Raw genomic sequence first — 19,778 nt, forward strand, 5'->3', positions numbered from 1 at the left:
ACAGAATTGCAGGGGTGTCAATACTTTTGGCCACAACTGTATGCACCACTTCTGTATTATCACCCACTCCTGGTTTTGGCTACAAATACTGATGTAAAATACTGACCAAATACTGCTACTGTGATGGCAGCCTTAGTAACATAGTTATTAAGGTTGAAGGAAGACTATAAGTCCATCTAGTTCAACCCATAGCCTAACCTAACATGCCGTAACATGTTACATGGGACGAGACACTGTCCAAAATGACGATCTTTGCTGGAGACCAAGAAGCCCTTTGCTGCGACCTGCAGCCCATTTACGCGTCTACCAGGAGCGTTCCTAGCAATAATCAGGTAGTGTACATGGACCTTTCTGCTGTGATGATGTCACAGAACTTAGAAGAGGCTGAATACAGTCCTGGGAGACCTCAGGGTGTTACATACACATTTTCAGGCCAATAGAGACTGTGTAGTACTTGGGATTCACCACAAATCAATTCCCTGCAAACCAAATTTTCAAGAAATATTCACCGTAGCTGGCAAATTTCAATTTCAAAAGACTTACTCCTCTCTAATGTCCATGCGATTCCATTACATCTTCTCGTGACAAAGTCCTAATTTGACGGTGGGTCTTTACTGAGCGACGCTTCTGCTTTTATGTGTATGCCCTACAATAATGGTCTGTGTGCCTGTCATTCAGTTGTAAGACCTCCGCCAGCTTTCAGTGAACTGAAATGACTGCTAAGAATGAAACTTATCACAGTGGCTCATTCTGGATGGTCTAGTTACACTTTATTCCTACTCCTGATTTATCTACTTTTCATCTTTGTTTTTGCTCCAGAATTTTACACACCCGTAACCTCATGCCTTTTCACCAGGCCGCACCCCCTGCATGATGAGATGAGGCTCTAAAAGAAATGCAGGGGTTTAGAATCAAGGCTTCTTTGTCAGTTTTCTGGGTTCAAAAATTTACACATTTTGTTTCCCAACACTTTTTGAAAAAACTGACTTTTCTTTTGAAAATTGGATTAAAACTGGATGTGGTAGGCCATGCAAATGAGGCTGTCAGATTTCTCAGTGACAACTTTTTACATTCATGAACTCACTCCAGTAGTGAAGTATCCTAAAATCAGGAGAATCTTCAATATCTGGAGTATGACGTCTGCGGTGCATGAAAAGTATCACACATCATGCTACACAATGGACATGAAAGACCCTCACGATAGATCGCCCCTTAATAAGCCATTGTGTTCTGTATACGAGGACATCATATGGACGTCATCCTCTCCTCACATGTAAAGCGCCATGGAATAATAATAATAATATGGATGCAGACAGAAGCCTCTGGGCAGCAGGAGAATCTTCTAACATCAACCTCTATGGCAAGGCTTTTCTGCTCCATACAAAAGAAAAAGTGACTGCTTGGGCCCAAATTGTCCAAAAATGTTCTGGACAGGAATGTATGTGTTTCAATAGGAACCTGCCAGAAGGATTTAACCCTGTCTTTGTAGCGGTTTTACTTACTTATGGCTGCAATGATTTTCTGTGGCTGTGCAGGCGCCGGTACCGGTATCACGACCACAGCGGCATCATTGATATCCCTCCTTGTGCACGGAGGAGCACAGGGAGCTGATAAGGGTCTCCTAATACCTTACAGGGGGCTGCACTGTCAGGTTCCCCATATTTGCTAGAAGATGATTTGACCATAGGGAATAGTGCAGAAATGATGTGTCCGTGTGTCAGAGGTCGACCATTTTTTAAATGTCCTTTTATACACCTCAATCAGCACAAAGATTGTCTTTTACTTATTTTTATTATACTTTTGTTGCAGACTCCTGGCAATGGCCCCAACTTCGCTTCTTACTTTCTGCCTCGATAAAGAGCGCCACACACAAATTATCTTTTCTGTTCTTATAACAAGAATACATTTCCCACCCAATCAAAATCTTCAACAAAAATTTTTTTTTAAATCAACTAATCACCCACCCAAGAAAAAAGGAGGGAGGACTTAAAAAGTTCATGATAACCTCATTATTTCACACACCTTACACTTTTGATAGAAATCCAGATAAAATAACTGGCCCAAATATTCCTGTTGCAGAAGTTTCAAAATCGTAACGTTCTCCGCGCTCCTTTTCAAAAACAAAAATATTTAGTAAAAACTGTTTTTTTTTTTCTTTTTTTCAGACAGTTTTTATTTTATGTAAAGTTCTGAAGATAATTGGCACATCTGTAAAGGGTTATATGGCACAGTACCTTTGAAAATAAAGTTCTCTTCAAGGTTGTAAACACCTCTTGATATTTTATTATTTAATTTTTTTTCTTAAAAAAAGTGTAATGAAAATCCTCAGAGAAGGACGGTGATATCAAGTGGCAAGGTACGAGCTTCTCACAATCCCTTCCTGTAACACTCACATCTGACTTATTACACATTGTCCAAGTTACCAAATTACAATCAGTGGGGCCCGTGCGGTGTTACTTCTCAGTAATTGCAGGCACCCATGGTCATGAGCCAATGGAAAAAATCTATTACTAGGTGGAAAAAGATGTCAGCCTCGTCACAGACCAGGAGGATTCAACACAAACTCTCCAGTGACACCATTAAAAAAAATCTCTTCATTTTCCTGTTCTCAACATTTTTGATGAAAATAACCTCAAATAGATTTTACACATAAATAGCTGTACGACAAAATAAGCCTTTGTATACTTTTTTCTTTCCATAACTTTCTCTTGTGTTTTTTCCTTTTTGTTTTTTTAGTAAGATATCAGGTAGTCAGAGAGTGAATAATCGCTTTCGAGTTATCAAAAGAGTCTCCGTATCATTTTACGACCTCAGTAATTTGGGGTGTGTCGGGAACCAGGAAGATGAGCATTGTGTGATAAGAGCCCCAAGATACCACCTCGCACGGTTTGTAGGTAGGCCGCCTTCTTCTTTCTTGGTGAAGCTAAATTTGGGTTTCTTGCACATTTTCCTTTGAGCTGGTTTTGAACAGGAGGGGTTCATGTATAGAGTTCAGCATGGGGTTTTTGGCACAGTTAAGTGTTCCTGAATTGTTGTTATAATGGGACTTAAATGCTGTATAATGATTAAGGTGGTCATGCTCAATAGCAGGAAGTGCCATATGGTTGTCTCCAGGGGCAGTAGCTGGTATTTCATCTTCCACATTGATGATTTCAATAGTTCGTGTTGGTCCATGATGTTTGTGTAGCTGGTGCTGCTTACGAAGTTTGTAAAATGCAATTAACATAACAGCTGCCATAAATGTGATGGCCACAAAGCAGCCAATGATGATCTTGGTTGTCTTCATGACATCATCCAGATCTTTCATGATGTTTTCCGTCACATCAGTTATAGGTATAGTAAATGTCTTCTCTGTGGATCGGGTGCTTCGTGGAGTAAGTGATGTGGTAGAATGTGTAATCCCCCATTGAACTGTGGTCGTTGGCCCAGGCTCTTTCTCTGCAGGTTTTACTTCTTCTGGGACTGAATCCATAGTTTCCACTGTCACAGTTGTAAAGTAGGTATAATCAGTGGTAGCAGGATCAACTACAGCGGAGACATTGAGAGTAGCAGATGCTGTTGTGTTTCCTGCGGAATTAGTGACCATACATGTGTATTGTCCTGTATCCTGTACTGTAACATTTGTAAAATTCAATGTGCCGTCATGTAAAACAGAGATACGGACTCGATAGGAACCATGAGTCATCAATGTCCCATTTGGGGTTAACCAGTTGACAGAAGTCATCGATGTACCAGTTCTGCATTTGAGCTCGGCAGCCATACCTTCTGTTACATTGAGGTCAGTGGGAGGCTCCACAATAACTGGGGCATAGCATGTGAAATGACTCTGGTCTAGCTCCCCAATGTATCTAGTTTTTAGGTTTGGTGGTGAATGGCAACGTGCACAACAGGTTGTATTGTTCGGTACAGTCTCTTTTAACCACCAGCTTAACCACAAAACGTCACAGTTGCAATGCCAAGGGTTATGGTTCAGATGTACTCGCTCCAGGCGGTGAAGAGGAGTAAAAAGATCATGTGGAAGAGACATTAAATTGTTATGAGAAAGATTTAATTCCTCTAAAGACTTCAAATCATCAAAGGCATTACGTTCTATAGTGGCAACATGAGCATGCATCAGCCATAACTTTCTCAGGCTTGTCAACCCTTGAAAGGACCCAGGACGAATCATTTCTAGACGATTTCCAGACAACTCTAACTCTTCCAGTCTGACCAATGCTGTAAGGTTGGGTATATCTTTTAAATTGCACATGCCCAGATTTAAGTATCTTAAGTTTACGAGACCCTCAAAAGCAGCTTCAGAAATGTACTCCAATTTCTTCAGCTCTCCCAAATCAAGTCGTCTCAATGAAGGAACTCGGTTGAAAGCATATGATGGGATACTTTCAATAGGATTGTTTCTTAACCACAGCTCCCGTAGCTTGGAGAGATATTCAAAGGCTTGGGTAGGAACAGTGGTCAAGCGATTATCAAAAAGCTCCAATGTACTCAAGTTTGGGAGTCCATTGAAAGCGCCAACCTCAATCTTTCGAATAAGATTTTTGCTGAGCTGCAGTATTTCCAAATGTCGTAGGTGCTTAAAAGTGTCTGTTTTGATGACCTGAATATTGTTCTCCTGAAGGTTCAGGTATCGCGTATTAACTGAGATGCTTTCTGGCACTTCTACCAGTTCTTTCCGTGTGCATGCGACTCGACTAGCCTGATTGCTGCAAGAACAGGCAGCAGGACACGATGTTGGAGATGTTCCTCCCAGGGCCAGAGATGAGACCCATGAGATAAGTAAAACTTGCTTCAAAATCATTCTAAAGATCTTCACACCAAGCATCCTGTGGGTGCAGTGGCTGCTCGTCATCTTCTATTTTCATAGTTTAATGCGATTTTCTCAGGTTTATCATCTCACTTATAAAAGCCTAAAAAAGAAAAGAAATACAAGTTGTGAGAAATCTGGAGAACAGTCCCATACATGTAGCGAATATCATGTGTGTATTTATAACCGGCAATGACACAGTAACTGCGGCTAAGTGGCTGCAGAACAGTCTACAGAGTGAGCTGCACTCACACACAGACCGTGCAGACAGCCGTGAACAGCGTTGCAAGGCCAAAAAAAGCTCCTCTATGTACTCCTATATAGTGTTTCTCCACAATCTAGCAGGATACAGATGGAAACCCACTAATAGGATAAATCAGGAAAAATGTGCAGCAGGCAGCACTAATTGAAAAAAGGACAATGGAACAGTATGAGGCAGTGACGCACGCTGAGCTGACTACAACCAGCTGTGGCTGCAGAACAGTCTACAGAGTGAGCTGCTCTCACACAGAGACCTTGCAGACAGCCGTGAACAGCGCTGCAAGGTAAAAACAAGGTTCACACACAGCAGTTGCTAAAGTAGCCTGGGTAAAGCACAATGAAGCAAATCGCTATCAATCTGTCCCTCAGTCAGAACACAGCGTCCTGTCCCTAACTGAATTCACAGCAGAGTGAACCCAAAATGGCGGCGGCGGCTTTTATAGTGCATCATGACATCATTTCAGCAGCCAATCACAGCCATGCCAGTAGTTACATGCCTAACATGCAGAACAGGATGTGCCCACACTTCTAACGATTCCTCATTGGCTGAATTAAATCAAACTGGCTCATTGCATTATGGGAACTTCCGATTCCAGTATCCGATATTGCAAAAGTATCAGAACGCAGTATCGGAATTCGATACCGCGAATATCGGCCGATACCGGATATTTGCAGTATCGGAATGCTCAACACTAGTTATTAATCATGTGCATTCCCATGCGTTACCATGCCCCTTTTCCTGATCACTTCATCCAACGATTCGCCATATTTTTATTAAAAAGCTGAATCTTTCCAGCAGCAACTATGTAGAAAACCAATTTACAGTTTTGCAAGGTGTTTATAAATTATGATGCTCGTTAACAATTTTTTTTTTAAAATTCAACCCCCATGAGGAAATGTTTCACAGCCCATGCACTTAGTCTATGGACATTACAAGTGTAGGAGACCCGCTCCTTTACATTCGGAATAGGTTTTAATGAGGCCTTCCTCTACCTCTCATCATTCTCCACCACTACATCACCAGGCTTCACGTGTTCCGTGCTGCTAAAGACAGTCAATTTTTGGGCAAGGGTGTCTATGATCCCCATGAAATATTTTTTAAACATTTACCCCCATGAGCAATTGCTTGTCAGGCGATGCACTCCATTATAAGTGTCAGACATCACACCCCTACATTGGGCCTACTTCTTAACCTGTCCCCTGCAATGTCTCCTTTATCTGCCACTAGATCACCAGGGTTTACCTGCTCTGTACTCTTATAGGCCACTGAATTTTGGGCTAGGGGGCTCTGATGGCACTATTTTAATAAGTCCAAAAAGGACACCAGATGGGGAATTGGGCATTACACTACATTGGGCCTACTTCTTAACTCTGTCTCCTGCAATTTGTCCATTAACTGCCACTAGATCACCAGGGTGAACGTGCTCTGTACTGTTATAGGCCGGTGAATTATGGGCAAGGGGCCTGCGATGGCACTAGTATATTTTTAAAAAAGGTACCCCACATTGGTGAAAACCCATCCTTGTTGGCAGACTTCATAACAATTGTGTACCTTAAAGAGCTCCCTTAAAAAGCTCCTTTTTGTGTTGCCTGGTTGCTCACATTGCACACAATACACTTCATGTAAATTTGATAAAGCAATGCTGTTAGTTTGGTTCAGTAGTTCATAAAATATTTCTTTGTCGACTACATTAGTTTCTCTCCTTGAGAGCCATAACTTTGTCTGCCTCAAATGTACAAATGGCGAATATACAAATGGTGATTTGTAACCAAGATTTAAATACTGTATACCGAATGCATTCAGACAATCACATAGCTGCATTTCTTATAAAACATTAACAGATGTGACAGACAATGCTCACTGTGGCACAATCTTGATAAATGTCTGTTTATTCACTTCACAAACAGTTCTAAGCCTCTATAGGTTTGCTTTTTGTGATTGTAAAACATTAAGGTTTACTGAAACTATGCCGGTGGTGGTTTGATCTAAATGCTTGTGGCTTTTATTTTCTAGGGGTTTATGGCCCCTCATCTGATGACTCCATGATATCTCAGTTTCATCCAACCTTCAAAAGTAGCCACTTGAAGGTCTGGGTGAAACTAGAGTTACTACATAGTGTAAATCACTATATAAGACCAGGGAAACATGACTAAGACAGATGCCAAAACTGGGGTACCTGTACATGTACTGTGTGCTGATACCTGCATAATTGGGGATGCCCATGCAGTGTAGGTAATCTCCCAGGGGTTCTCTGTCTTGGTGTTGCTTCTCTGATATTCCAGACGGGTGATGTTTAAAAGCCTCTTGGTGATGATCTAACTATACCGTATGTAGTTAATCTTTATATATCCGTAATCACTATATTTACTTAATCCTTATATGTACATATTAACCTTTGTATGTTAACATATACAAAAGTGTACGCACTGTGACAAAACACTCCGGGATCGCCTTTGCTGGGGTCAAAGGTCACGTGGTTTGTGCATTGAATTTCTGAGGCGTACAGCAGGTTTCCAAGTAGGCTGACCTCAGGTCAGATTTATTAAAGTGAAAGCAACATAGAAAAACAAAACATAAAAATAAATCCTAGCCTGTCCGGCACTAACTAAACAAATACGTTGCTATCTCAACAACTGGGGGGCTTCTCCCTCCCAGCTAACATCACACAGATCTTGAGCACAGCTCTCACTCACGTTTGTCACACACAGGCAGGCAATCTGTGTGCCCCAGGCTGACGCTGGAAACGCCCAGCTGGTCATCTTTTATTCCTGCACTTATTAACCCATTAGCACCCTGAAGATACTGAGTGGCCTAATTCACATAGGACAAACACCTGGGCGAGATATACCTGCCCCCAACTACCACACCAGCATGAGTCTTACAGCACTCACACTATTCAATCATACTATTCCTTGAATTTTGTTGTTAGCAATAAAATTGTGTTGTATTGCAAGTATTAGCTTTTTTAAAGCCGTATCTGATCCTTAGTGTTAAAAACATGGCAAATAAAATTGCCAAATTCTCCTGTAAATAATTGTGCAAAGAGGGAACCATCATACCATTAAAAAATACGAGTGAATTTTCCTAGGCCCATCCAGTATGTGGGTTCCAAGGCCTAATGGGGGCATAAGACTGACTGACTATGCAGAAGGGCTGGCCTTCCTGCCAATGTGTAAAACAAAGGAGTATGGAGCACAAAATGCATATTGTGAAGTGGATTTTCCTGGGCCCATCCAGTATGTGGCTTCAAAGGCTTACAGGGATGCATATGCATTGGTAGCAGGGCAGGCCTTGAATTCAACACTTTTTCAGGAGTCCTCCCTGGACATCTTATGACAGGGGTGTTGTGGTGCATGGTAATTCTTGGCAGCCCATCCACTCACAGCATAGGCTACAACAGCTTAGGAGACCCACTGTTCATAATGGCCCTTTAAGAAGATTAATGCCGCCTGATGCACCAGTACAAATAGGCTCTGTGACTTTAAGAGTTCCTCCTTCATAAATGAAACAAGATGGGTCTGCGTATGTGTCACACACCATATGGCCGGCTAGGGGGGGTTACATGTTACAGTGACATTTCCCAGTGAATGCATTTGTAGTGATTGAAAACTATGTTAAAGTTGAAAAACACTTCAAAAACGCAGCGTCTGAACTAAGCCTAAGTGGGAGAGGAAATTTTCGTTCTGGGGTTAAATATTTGGGCTTACAGGGAAGTCATTTACCTGCAGAGGATGGACCTTGACATATTTCCAAGCAAAACCCGTTTTGGTTAAATTTTCATGTGTTTTTTTTGTGGCACCGGGAAAAATGGCATGAATCTCGGAAAAAAATGATTAAGGCTGTGAACTAGAAGTCAGGAATGCTTCCAGGGGCGATCCCCATGATGTCCCTGTGTCATTTGAGCAGTGTTTTCTTCATTTTCAGATGTTTTTAGACCTTAAAAGGACCCCAGGGGGGATCGCGGTAAAAATACTCAGGTCTCCCATAGACTTATATTGGGCTCGTTGTTCTGGCCGAGTACCCGAGTATTATAATCTGCTCGACCCGAGCAACGAGCATTTTAGTGCTCGCTCATCACTACTCCTCTCCACATGATCACATCACTCTCCTCTCCACATGATCACATGCGGTTAGCAGTGGGGTACCACAGGGGTCAGTATTGGGCCCTCTTCTTTTTAACATATTTATTAATGACCTTGTAGGGGGCATTCAGAGTAGAATTTCAATATTTGCAGATGACACTAAACTCTGCAGGGTAATCAATACAGAGGAGGACAATTCTATATTACAGGATGATTTATGTAAACTAGAAGCTTGGGCTGATAAATGGCAAATGAGCTTTAATGGGTATACTTAAGGTCATGTACTTGGGTAGAAGTAATAAGATGTATAATTATGTGCTTAATTCTAAAACTCTGGGCAAAACCGTCAATGAAAAAGACCTGGGTGTATGGGTGGATGACAAACTCATATTCAGGGGCCAGTGTCAGGCAGCTGCTACAAAGGCAAATAAAATAATGGGATGCATTAAAAGAGGCATAGATGCTCATGAGAACATAATTTTACCTCTATACAAGTCACTAGTGCGACCACACTTAGAATACTGTGCACAGTTCTGGTCTCCGGTGTATAAGAAAGACACAGCTGAACTAGAGCGGGTGCAGAGAAGAGCGACCAAGGTTATTAGAGGACTGGGGGGTCTGCAATACCAAGATAGGTTATTACACTGGGGGCTATTTAGTTTGGAAAAACGAAGACTAAGGGGTGATCTTATGTTAATGTATAAATATATGAGGGGACAGTACAAGGACCTTTCTGATGATCTTTTTAATCATAGACCTGAAACAGGGACAAGGGGGCATCCTCTGCGGTTGGAGGAAAAAAGGTTTAAGCATAATAACAGACGCGGATTCTTTACTGTAAGAGCAGTGAGACTATGGAACTCTCTGCCATATGATGTTGTAATGAGTGATTCATTACTTAGATTTAAGAGGGGACTGGATACCTTTCTGGAAAAGTATAATGTTACAGGGTATATACACTAGATTTCTTGATAGGGCGTTGATCCAGGGAACTAGTCTGATTGCCGTATGTGGAGTCGGGAAGGAATTTTTTTCCCCAATGTGGAGCTTACTCTTTGCCACATGGTTTTTTGCCTTCCTCTGGATCAACATGTTAGGGCATGTTAGGTTAGGCTATGGGTTGGACTAGGTGGACTCAGTCTTCCTTCAACCTTAATAACTATGTAACTATGTAACATCACTCTCCTCTCCACGTGATCACAACGTTCTCCTCTCCACGTGATCACATCACTCTCCTCTCCACGTGATCACATCGTTCTCCACATGATCACATCACTCTCCTCTCCACAATCACATAACATTCCTCCGCATGGTTATTTTGCTGTCTTTCTGACAATCACATCGCTTTCCTCTCCACATGATCACATCATTCTCCTCTCCACGTGATCACATCATTCTCCTCTCTACATGATCACATCGCTCTCCTCTCTACATGATCACATCGCTCTCCTCTCCACATGATCACATCGTTCTCCTCTCCACATGATCACATCGTTCTCCTCTCCACATGATCACATCGTTCTCCTCTCCACATGATCACATCACTCTCTCCACATGATCACATTGCTCTCCTCTCCACATGATCACATCACTCTCCTCTCCACATGATCACATCGTTCTCTCCACATGATCACATCGTTCTCCTCTCCACATGATCACATCGTTCTCCTCTCCACATGATCACATCGCTCTCTCCACATGATCACATTGCTCTCCTCTCCACATGATCACATCACTCTCCTCTCCACATGATCACATCGTTCTCTCCACATGATCACATCGTTCTCTCCACATGATCACATCGTTCTCTCCACATGATCACATCGTTCTCTCCACATGATCACATCGTTCTCTCCACATGATCACATCGTTCTCTCCACATGATCCCATCGTTCTCCTCTCCACATGATCACATCGTTCTCCTCTCCACATGATCACATCGTTCTCTCCACATGATCACATCGTTCTCCTCTCCACATGATCACATCGTTCTCCTCTCCACATGATCACATCGTTCTCCTCTCCACATGATCACATCGTTCTCCTCTCCACATGATCACATCGTTCTCCTCTCCACATGATCACATCGTTCTCTCTACATGATCACATCACTCTCCTCTCCACATGATCACATCGTTCTCCTCTCCACATGATCACATCGTTCTCCTCTCCACATGATCACATCGTTCTCCTCTCCACATGATCACATCGTTCTCCTCTCCACATGATCACATCGCTCTCCTCTCCACGTGATCACATCGCTCTCCTCTCCACGTGATCACATCGCTCTCCTCTCCTCATGATCACATCGCTCTCCTCTCTATGTGATCACATCGCTCTCCTCTCCACATGATGACATCGCTTTCCTCTCTACGTGATCACATCGCTCTCCTCTCCACATGATCACATCGCTCTCCTCTCTATGTGATCACATCGCTCTCCTCTCCACATGATCACATCGCTCTCCTCTCTATGTGATCACATCGCTCTCCACGTGATCACATCACTCTCCTCTCCACATGATCACATCGCTCTCCTCTCCACGTGATCACATCACTCTCCTCTCCACATGATCACATCACTCATCTCATGATCACATCGCTCTCCTCTCCACATGATCACATCACTCTCCTCTCCACATAATCACATCGCTCTCCTCTCTACGTGATCACATCGCTCTCCTCTCCACATGATCACATCGCTCTCCTCTCCACATGATCACATCGCTCTCCTCTCCACATGATCACATCGCTCTCCTCTCTACGTGATCACATCGCTCTCCTCTCTACGTGATCACATCGCTCTCCTCTCTACGTGATCACATCGCTCTCCTCTCTACGTGATCACATCGCTCTCCTCTCTACGTGATCACATCGCTCTCCTCTCTACGTGATCACATCGCTCTCCTCTCTATGTGATCACATCGCTCTCCTCTCCACATGATCACATCGCTCTCCTCTCCACATGATCACATCGCTCTCCTCTCTACGTGATCACATCGCTCTCCTCTCCACATGATCACATCGCTCTCCTCTCTACGTGATCACATCGCTCTCCTCTCTACGTGATCACATCGCTCTCCTCTCTACGTGATCACATCGCTCTCCTCTCCACGTGATCACATCGCTCTCCTCTCTACATGATCACATCACTCATCTCATGATCACATCGCTTTCCTCTCCACATGATCACATCGCTCTCCTCTCCACAATCACATAACGTTCCTCCGCATGGTTATTTTGCTGTCTTTCTGACAATCACATCGCTTTCCTCTCCATGATCAGTTTGCTCTATCCTCCAAAGTAATTTTACTTTCCACTCACTCTCCTCTCTACGTGATCACATCGCTCTCCTCTCTACGTGATCACATCGCTCTCCTCTCCACGTGATCACATCGCTCTCCTCTCCACATGATCACATCACTCTCCTCTCCACATAATCACATCGCTCTCCTCTCTACGTGATCACATCGCTCTCCTCTCCACATGATCACATCGCTCTCCTCTCCACATGATCACATCGCTCTCCTCTCTACGTGATCACATCGCTCTCCTCTCTACGTGATCACATCGCTCTCCTCTCTACGTGATCACATCGCTCTCCTCTCTACGTGATCACATCGCTCTCCTCTCTACGTGATCACATCGCTCTCCTCTCTACGTGATCACATCGCTCTCCTCTCTACGTGATCACATCGCTCTCCTCTCTACGTGATCACATCGCTCTCCTCTCTACGTGATCACATCGCTCTCCTCTCTACGTGATCACATCGCTCTCCTCTCTATGTGATCACATCGCTCTCCTCTCCACATGATCACATCGCTCTCCTCTCCACATGATCACATCGCTCTCCTCTCTACGTGATCACATCGCTCTCCTCTCCACATGATCACATCGCTCTCCTCTCTACGTGATCACATCGCTCTCCTCTCTACGTGATCACATCGCTCTCCTCTCTACGTGATCACATCGCTCTCCTCTCCACGTGATCACATCGCTCTCCTCTCTACATGATCACATCACTCATCTCATGATCACATCGCTTTCCTCTCCACATGATCACATCGCTCTCCTCTCCACAATCACATAACGTTCCTCCGCATGGTTATTTTGCTGTCTTTCTGACAATCACATCGCTTTCCTCTCCATGATCAGTTTGCTCTATCCTCCAAAGTAATTTTACTTTCCACTCACTCCAAGGTCACATCATGATCACTTTGCTGTAATCTACATCGCGTCTTCAGTCTCCTCTCCACGATCACTTTGCTCTCATCCAGGAATTGCTTGCCTTTCTATTAGGGTACGCTGCCAATGCCGTATATTCTCTTGTGTGAGAGAATCACAAGCCACGTACAGAGAACACGGAGAATGTCTCCATCTTCTCTACGGTCTGTGCTTGTACATCGGATTGCACTTGGTTGTCATCTGAGTGCAGTCCGATGTTTCATACGTACTCACAGACTTGTATGGGTGCGCGTGATTCGATCAGCATGCTGTGATTGCAGTCTCATGCCAGATCTGCAGTGCCCCATAGCATAACAGGCCAAGTGCTACCTGCTACAACATTGCATGGCACTCATCCATGTGAGCGAGCCCTTTAATTAATTTTAATGTATGTTGCTATAAATATAATTGGAACAATCTATCAAGTTCTTATATTAATATTGAAGCGTGGATTAAATGGTGCAAGAAGCTGTTTATTAACCTTTATATGACGTGTTTAGGTCTGAGACCATCACCCTCTCTCTCTCCTGCAAAGAGATCATTAAAATTGGAATCTGATGGAAAGCAAATGCCCATCTTGCCTAAGAATGTGGAGGGTGACAGATTTATGGTCCTTGTCTGCATGTGTCTCACAACTGCAAATACACTGACTGAGCTTCTTTGTTCCATTCAAATTATTATGAATATTGACATTTTTATGAACGGCATAGATATGAGAGTCGTATTGTCAGAGCCTTGACGATATGGTGAATGTAAAGCATTGTGTTACGTCACAGGGCAGTGACCATAACACCTTCAAACTAAATATCCATGGATACATGGATGGATGATGCTATCCATGCCATGCTTCCTATGGAAATATGCCAGTAATATCTCCCGCCTTGGACCTCCAGGGGTGAAGACATAGTAAAATGTGTGAATCCCCTAATCTTTTAAGACTCCGGCACATTCCATGGTTTTCTGAAGACCAGCCCTGCTGCGAGTCACTGGATGGGAGTTATGTGTTAGTAAAAGCAAATGCCAAATGATAATCTTTCTCAGCCCTAACCCCTTCATAACAGCCAGATCAAACCCTGCGATGTCAAGTTTAGTACATTTCTCCTGTTTATCATTTTTATTTTAATTGTATATACTGTATTATTGTTGTCCATTTTGTAACCTCTGTGTATATTTTTATAAACACTGCCTGCTCTTTGGATTAAATATATAAAATGTAATAGCTTTGTTCCTCGTGCTCTTTAAACTGCACCCCTGACACAGTATGCTACTTGTCAGGTGTCCAATCGGCCCGTAAAAATGACTGGTAGTTTTTGTTATATATAGACGCTATGTATACTATATATACCATGTATACTATAGTCTCACTGCGAGTCCCCCAATAACCAGCCTCGCAGGGGAAACAGACGTGGCCTCGTACATCACTCGTCCATTGTGTCATTGTCCTGATGACTGGAGGCGGCGGTGCTGCTCCCTGACGTATTGGTGTACTTACTGACATATGGGTTCATGATGAGCAATCATAGGGACTTACCTTGTATTTCTGGGGTTCTCTTGTTCTTCATCCCTCTCAATATTCAATGTACATGACAGTTCTGGAAGCTTGGTATTATCAAACTCCTACGGAAAATCCAAATATATGATTTATTTACATTTTCTACTTTTTTAAAAATAAAAACTTTTCTAGATATCTTCGTTCTCTGGCAATGAAAGGACGAATAAATTTGTGTGTAGCAGCAGTGCTGTAATGGCGGACATGGCGCTCACCAACAGAGTCAAAGACGCAGAACACAGTTCATAGGCAGAAATGTTACAGTCTACAACAATAGGACGCGCCGCAGCCTCCGGGCACTGGGCAGAAACATTCGGCTGCATTTGGGCTTCAGGATTTATTTGAAATCTGAACCAGAATTATGGAAGTTTAATCTCAACTACATGAAAAAGCTGCAACTTTTTAATAAACCTTGTGATTAGATTCCACCCATTACAATCAAAGCTGCATTGTTGTCATTGAGGGCAAATATTTGTAATTCATTCATCCATGTAGGCCATCAATACCAGATCATTGGAAACCCAACTGTTGGCATCTGGATGATCGGTTGGTTGAAGACATCACATCACCATTGTGCTATTGCTATGTAATCCGAGGCCAGTAGATCGCGGCTGAAATCCAGAATTCAGGGATGTTACACTTGGCATAGTGCATGTTGTGGTGTAATAACTATGAAGGATTTAAGAAGAGACTAGAATTGCTGGACTAGTCCAGCAACTAAGCACCTCACGGTCTATGGACGCTGTACACAGAGAGCATTTCTCAGCTCTGCTACACTGTAAATCTAGAAGCGCACAGGACATTAAGAGTCACACCAGCTGCTTTTGGCCTACATGACGCTGCTCTCAGTTGGGGTAGCAGAAACCTGCTGACAGATTCCCTTTAATAGGCAGTGGGCACCTCCCTGTAGGGGTCACATCCAGTATCACAACGCCAAGCATTTACATTAACAGGATTATCTGCAAGGTACTTCAGTAGGAGGCATGTACACGCTGAGCATGGGGCTCCACACACCCTGCCAGCAGATACATGGGGGTGCTGAGGAGTGCTGCATCAGCTGAATATGTAGAGTGGAGGGGTTACACACACTCCCCCTTGGAGATATGTGAAATGATGTAATGCATTATGGTGTTTGGAAAGTTTAATGGTTTGTATTGTTAGTGATAGGGTTGTGTTCTGCCCAGTACTGGGTAGCTAACAGGAAATGACAAGGTTAATAGTTGGGACTAACCCAGAGTGGGACAGGCTAAGTGGGAATACAGTGGTGAGTTTTCTGCAGTAGTAACAGACCTCAGGTCTGGCTGAGTAGCAGAATCACATGTAGTGGATGACAGAGGTAGGTAGCAAGCTCCTACGAGAGAAGCGACAGCGAGAAGGAAGTGAGTATGGAGGGATGGGGCAAGGACACTACTGGGACGGTACGGAGTTGTTTGCTAGCCTGATGAGACAGAGAAGGAAGGATAAGTGAGAGGTAGTGGTAGTCCAGAGGCATCAATAAAGTGGAAAGCTAAGGAGCGGTCATATTGACCTATTCCCTAAGGGTACACGGAAGCCTAGCATTCTTGCTGGACTATAGTGGGGATGAGGAGACTCACAGAATGGTATGCTAGGCTGAAACAAAAGAGATAAGCGAAGTCGAGAGGGAGAGTGTCTCAAGGAAAGAGAAGGGAAAATGCGAGATGATGTTCCATGTCAAAACCAAAGTGTCCAAGAAGATGAATTTCTATGATCTGCCATACATATTTCCTCATAACTTATTCTTCCATAAAAATACATTAATTTATGAGCTATGGTCTCCCTCACTGAACACGGTTACATCTGGTCTTGGCCGGCTGAATACAACGGCACCATGCAGTCTGCAAGAGCATATCCACAATCAGCCAGGTTCTCAACTTTCACCTATGGTGCAAGGGATGGACAACGAGTACCTCGCCCATGGCTGCTGCCACACACAATGTTATATAGAATCATGGTCAAAAGGGTTGGCACCCTTGAAATTATTCCAGAAAATGAAGTATCTCTCCTAGAAAATTTTTGTAAAATTGGACATCCCATAATTTCACACAAAACCCCCAAAATGGGCAGTACAAAATTGTTGGCACCTTTTCAAAATTGTAAGTAAACAACTTTGTTTCATGCAAGTGGTGCTCTTTCTAAAGGTACCGTCACACTAAGCGACGCTGCAGCGATACCGACAACGATCCCGATCGCTGCAGCGTCGCTGTTTGGTCGCTGGAGAGCTGTCACACAGACAGCTCTCCAGTGACCAACGATGCCGGTAACCAGGGTAAACATCGGGTTACTAAGCGCAGGGCCGCGCTTAGTAACCCAATGTTTACCCTGGTTACCAGCGTAAAAGTAAAAAAAACAAACACTACATACTTACATTCCGGTGTCTGTCCCCGGCGCTCTGCTTTCCTGCACTGGCTGTGAGCACAGCGGCCGGAAAGCAGAGCAGTGGCCGACGCTGACACAGGATGCAGGAGGAGTGCAGAGAAGCAGAGCGCCGGGGACAGACAGCGGAAGGTAAGTATGTAGTGTTTGTTTTTTTTACTTTTACGATGGTAACCAGGGTAAACATCGGGTTACTAAGCGCGGCCTTGCACTTAGTAACCCGATGTTTACCCTAGTTACCAGTGAAGACATCGCTGGATCGGTGTCACACACGCCGATTCAGCGATGTCAGCGGGAGATCCAGCGACGAAACAAAGTTCTGGCCTTCTAGCTCCGACCAACGACATCACAGCAGGATCCTGATCGCTGCTGCGTGTCAAACACAACGATATCGCTAGCCAGGACGCTGCAACGTCACGGATCGCTAGCGATATCGTTGTGAAGTTGTTTAGTGTGAAGGTACCTTTACTCAAATGTAGCAAGAAGCAGATGTGGGCAATCTGATAATCACACGTGAAACTAGATTAAAAGGGAAGAAGTTGACTCAACCTTGGCATTGTGTCTGTGTGCCGCACTAAGAATGGACAACATATATAGAAGAGAACTGTCTGAGGACTGGAGAACCAAAGCTGAACAATATCAAGAATCTCAAGATTACAAGTCCATCTCCAGGGATCTTGATGTTCCTTTGTCGACAGAGTGCAATGTAATCACAAAGTTTACAATCCATGGCTCTATAGCTAATCCCCCGGCAAGTGGAAGGCAGAGAAAAATTGATGAATAGAGAAATGTATAATAATCCAGATGGTGGATAAGTAGCTCCAATCAAGTTCCAAAGAAATTCAAGCTGTCCTGCAGGCTCAGGGTGCATCAGTGTCAGTGTGAACTATTAAATGCTATAGCAGGATACCAAAGAGGACCCCACTGCTGAAACAGAGACATAAAAAAGCTAGATTGCAGTTTTCTAAAATGCTCATGAGTAAGCCAAAATCCTTCTGGGAAAGCGTCTTGTGTACAGATGAGACCAAGGCAGAGCTTCTTGGTAAAGCTTTCATTTTACTGTCTACCAAAATCAGAATGACGCCTACAAAGAAAATATTTGCTGCATCTGGCACGGCGTGACTGTGTGCAAGGCATCTCAAAATCTGAAGATTATCATTGGATTTTGGATCGCAATGTAGCGGCAGAGTGTCAGAAAATGTAATGTAGTGTCAGAAATCTGGGTTTGTATCCCAGGTCACAAGTCTTTCAGCAGTAAAATGTAAATTGTTCTTTTATTCTATAAACTACTGACAACATGTCTCCGAAGTTCCAAGCAATACGTTTTGTATTTATTTTCTGAAAATGAGAATTGGTCAAAATATAAAAAAACAAACAAACAGTCAAATAATGCAAAAAAAGTTCATAATCATTTAGAAACAACTATACTAATGTTTTACCTCAGGAAGGGTTAAGAAATCAATATTGTGTGGAATAACCATGATATTTAATCCCAGCTTTCCTGCGTCTTGGCAGCTCTTCACCAGTCTCTCACACGGCTCCTGGGTGACCTTGTGCCGCTCCTGGTACAATAATGTCAGCAGTTCTTCTTTGATGGCTTGTGACTATCCATCTTCCTCTTGATTAGATTCCAAAGATTTTCAATGGGGTTCAGGTCTGGAGATTGGGCGGCCATGACAGGGATTTGATGTGGTGGTCCTTCATCGACACCCTGATTGACCTAGCTGTGTGGCATGGCACATTGTCCTGCTGAAAAAACAGTCCTCAGCGTTGGGGAACATTGCCTGAGCAGAAGGAATCAACTGTTTTTCCACGAAAACCTTGTATGTGACTTGATTCATAAGTCCTTCACAAAGAACAACTTGCCCAATTCCAGCCTTAATGAAGCCTCCCCAGATGATCACCGATCCTCCACCAAATTTCACAGTGGGTGCAAGACATTGTGGCTTGTACGCCTCTCCAGGTCTCCGTCTAACCATTAGACGACCAGGTTTTGATCTGGGGATGCTTCAGCAAGGCTGGAATTGGGCAAGTTGTTCTTTGTGAAGGACCTTTGAATCAAGCCGCGTACAAGGTTATCCTGGAAAAACAATATTTTACTCAAAAAAGGTAGGCAGTCTTTACAAAAGGGTAAAAGGATATTCTAAAAGAAGACAAGTATCATATGTACAAACAATTACAAATAAAAAGGGATTAACGGTGAAAATCAACTTATGGTTCGTTCATATCATTCAATGGTATGCTGTGTGGTGGCGGGGAGGGGACCTTCCCCACTTATCTTCAGGTCAGATTGCACAGCCTGTCTTAGCTGAATCCCCCGGCAAAAGACTTCCCCTTGTCTGGGCCTCTGAGTTTTATACCTTTGCCCAAAACTAAAGGTCTCCCCCCTGGATAACATCATAGGGTGGGCAGAGCTATGGAATACACTCTTCTCTCTTGAGTATCTGAAAAACCATCATCCTG

The 19,778-nt window shown here is 43.5% G+C and overlaps 1 protein-coding gene across 9 annotated transcripts in view; it reads right to left on the reverse strand.

Annotated features, from left to right (window-relative positions):
- Positions 1–1,772: 1,772 nt before the first annotated feature.
- Positions 1,773–19,778, reverse strand: part of LRRC4B (leucine rich repeat containing 4B) — a 349,600-nt gene continuing 331,594 nt past the window's right edge. For 3 of the 9 annotated variants that reach the window (XM_069742776.1, XM_069742774.1, XM_069742773.1), the window contains 3 exons: positions 18,755–19,064; positions 14,904–14,989; positions 1,773–4,907 (listed from right to left, as the gene is read on the reverse strand). In XM_069742776.1, the coding sequence (XP_069598877.1) occupies positions 2,924–4,849 (1,926 nt within the window). In that variant the 5' untranslated portion in view covers positions 4,850–4,907; positions 14,904–14,989; positions 18,755–19,064 and the 3' untranslated portion in view covers positions 1,773–2,923. The remainder of the gene's footprint in view (positions 4,908–14,903; positions 14,990–18,754; positions 19,065–19,778) is intronic. The other 6 variants (XM_069742771.1, XM_069742770.1, XM_069742772.1 and 3 more) reach the window with 3 other exon arrangements.

This window comes from Ranitomeya imitator, chromosome 10 (assembly GCF_032444005.1).
Source record: "Ranitomeya imitator isolate aRanImi1 chromosome 10, aRanImi1.pri, whole genome shotgun sequence".
NCBI lineage: Eukaryota > Metazoa > Chordata > Amphibia > Anura > Dendrobatidae > Ranitomeya > Ranitomeya imitator.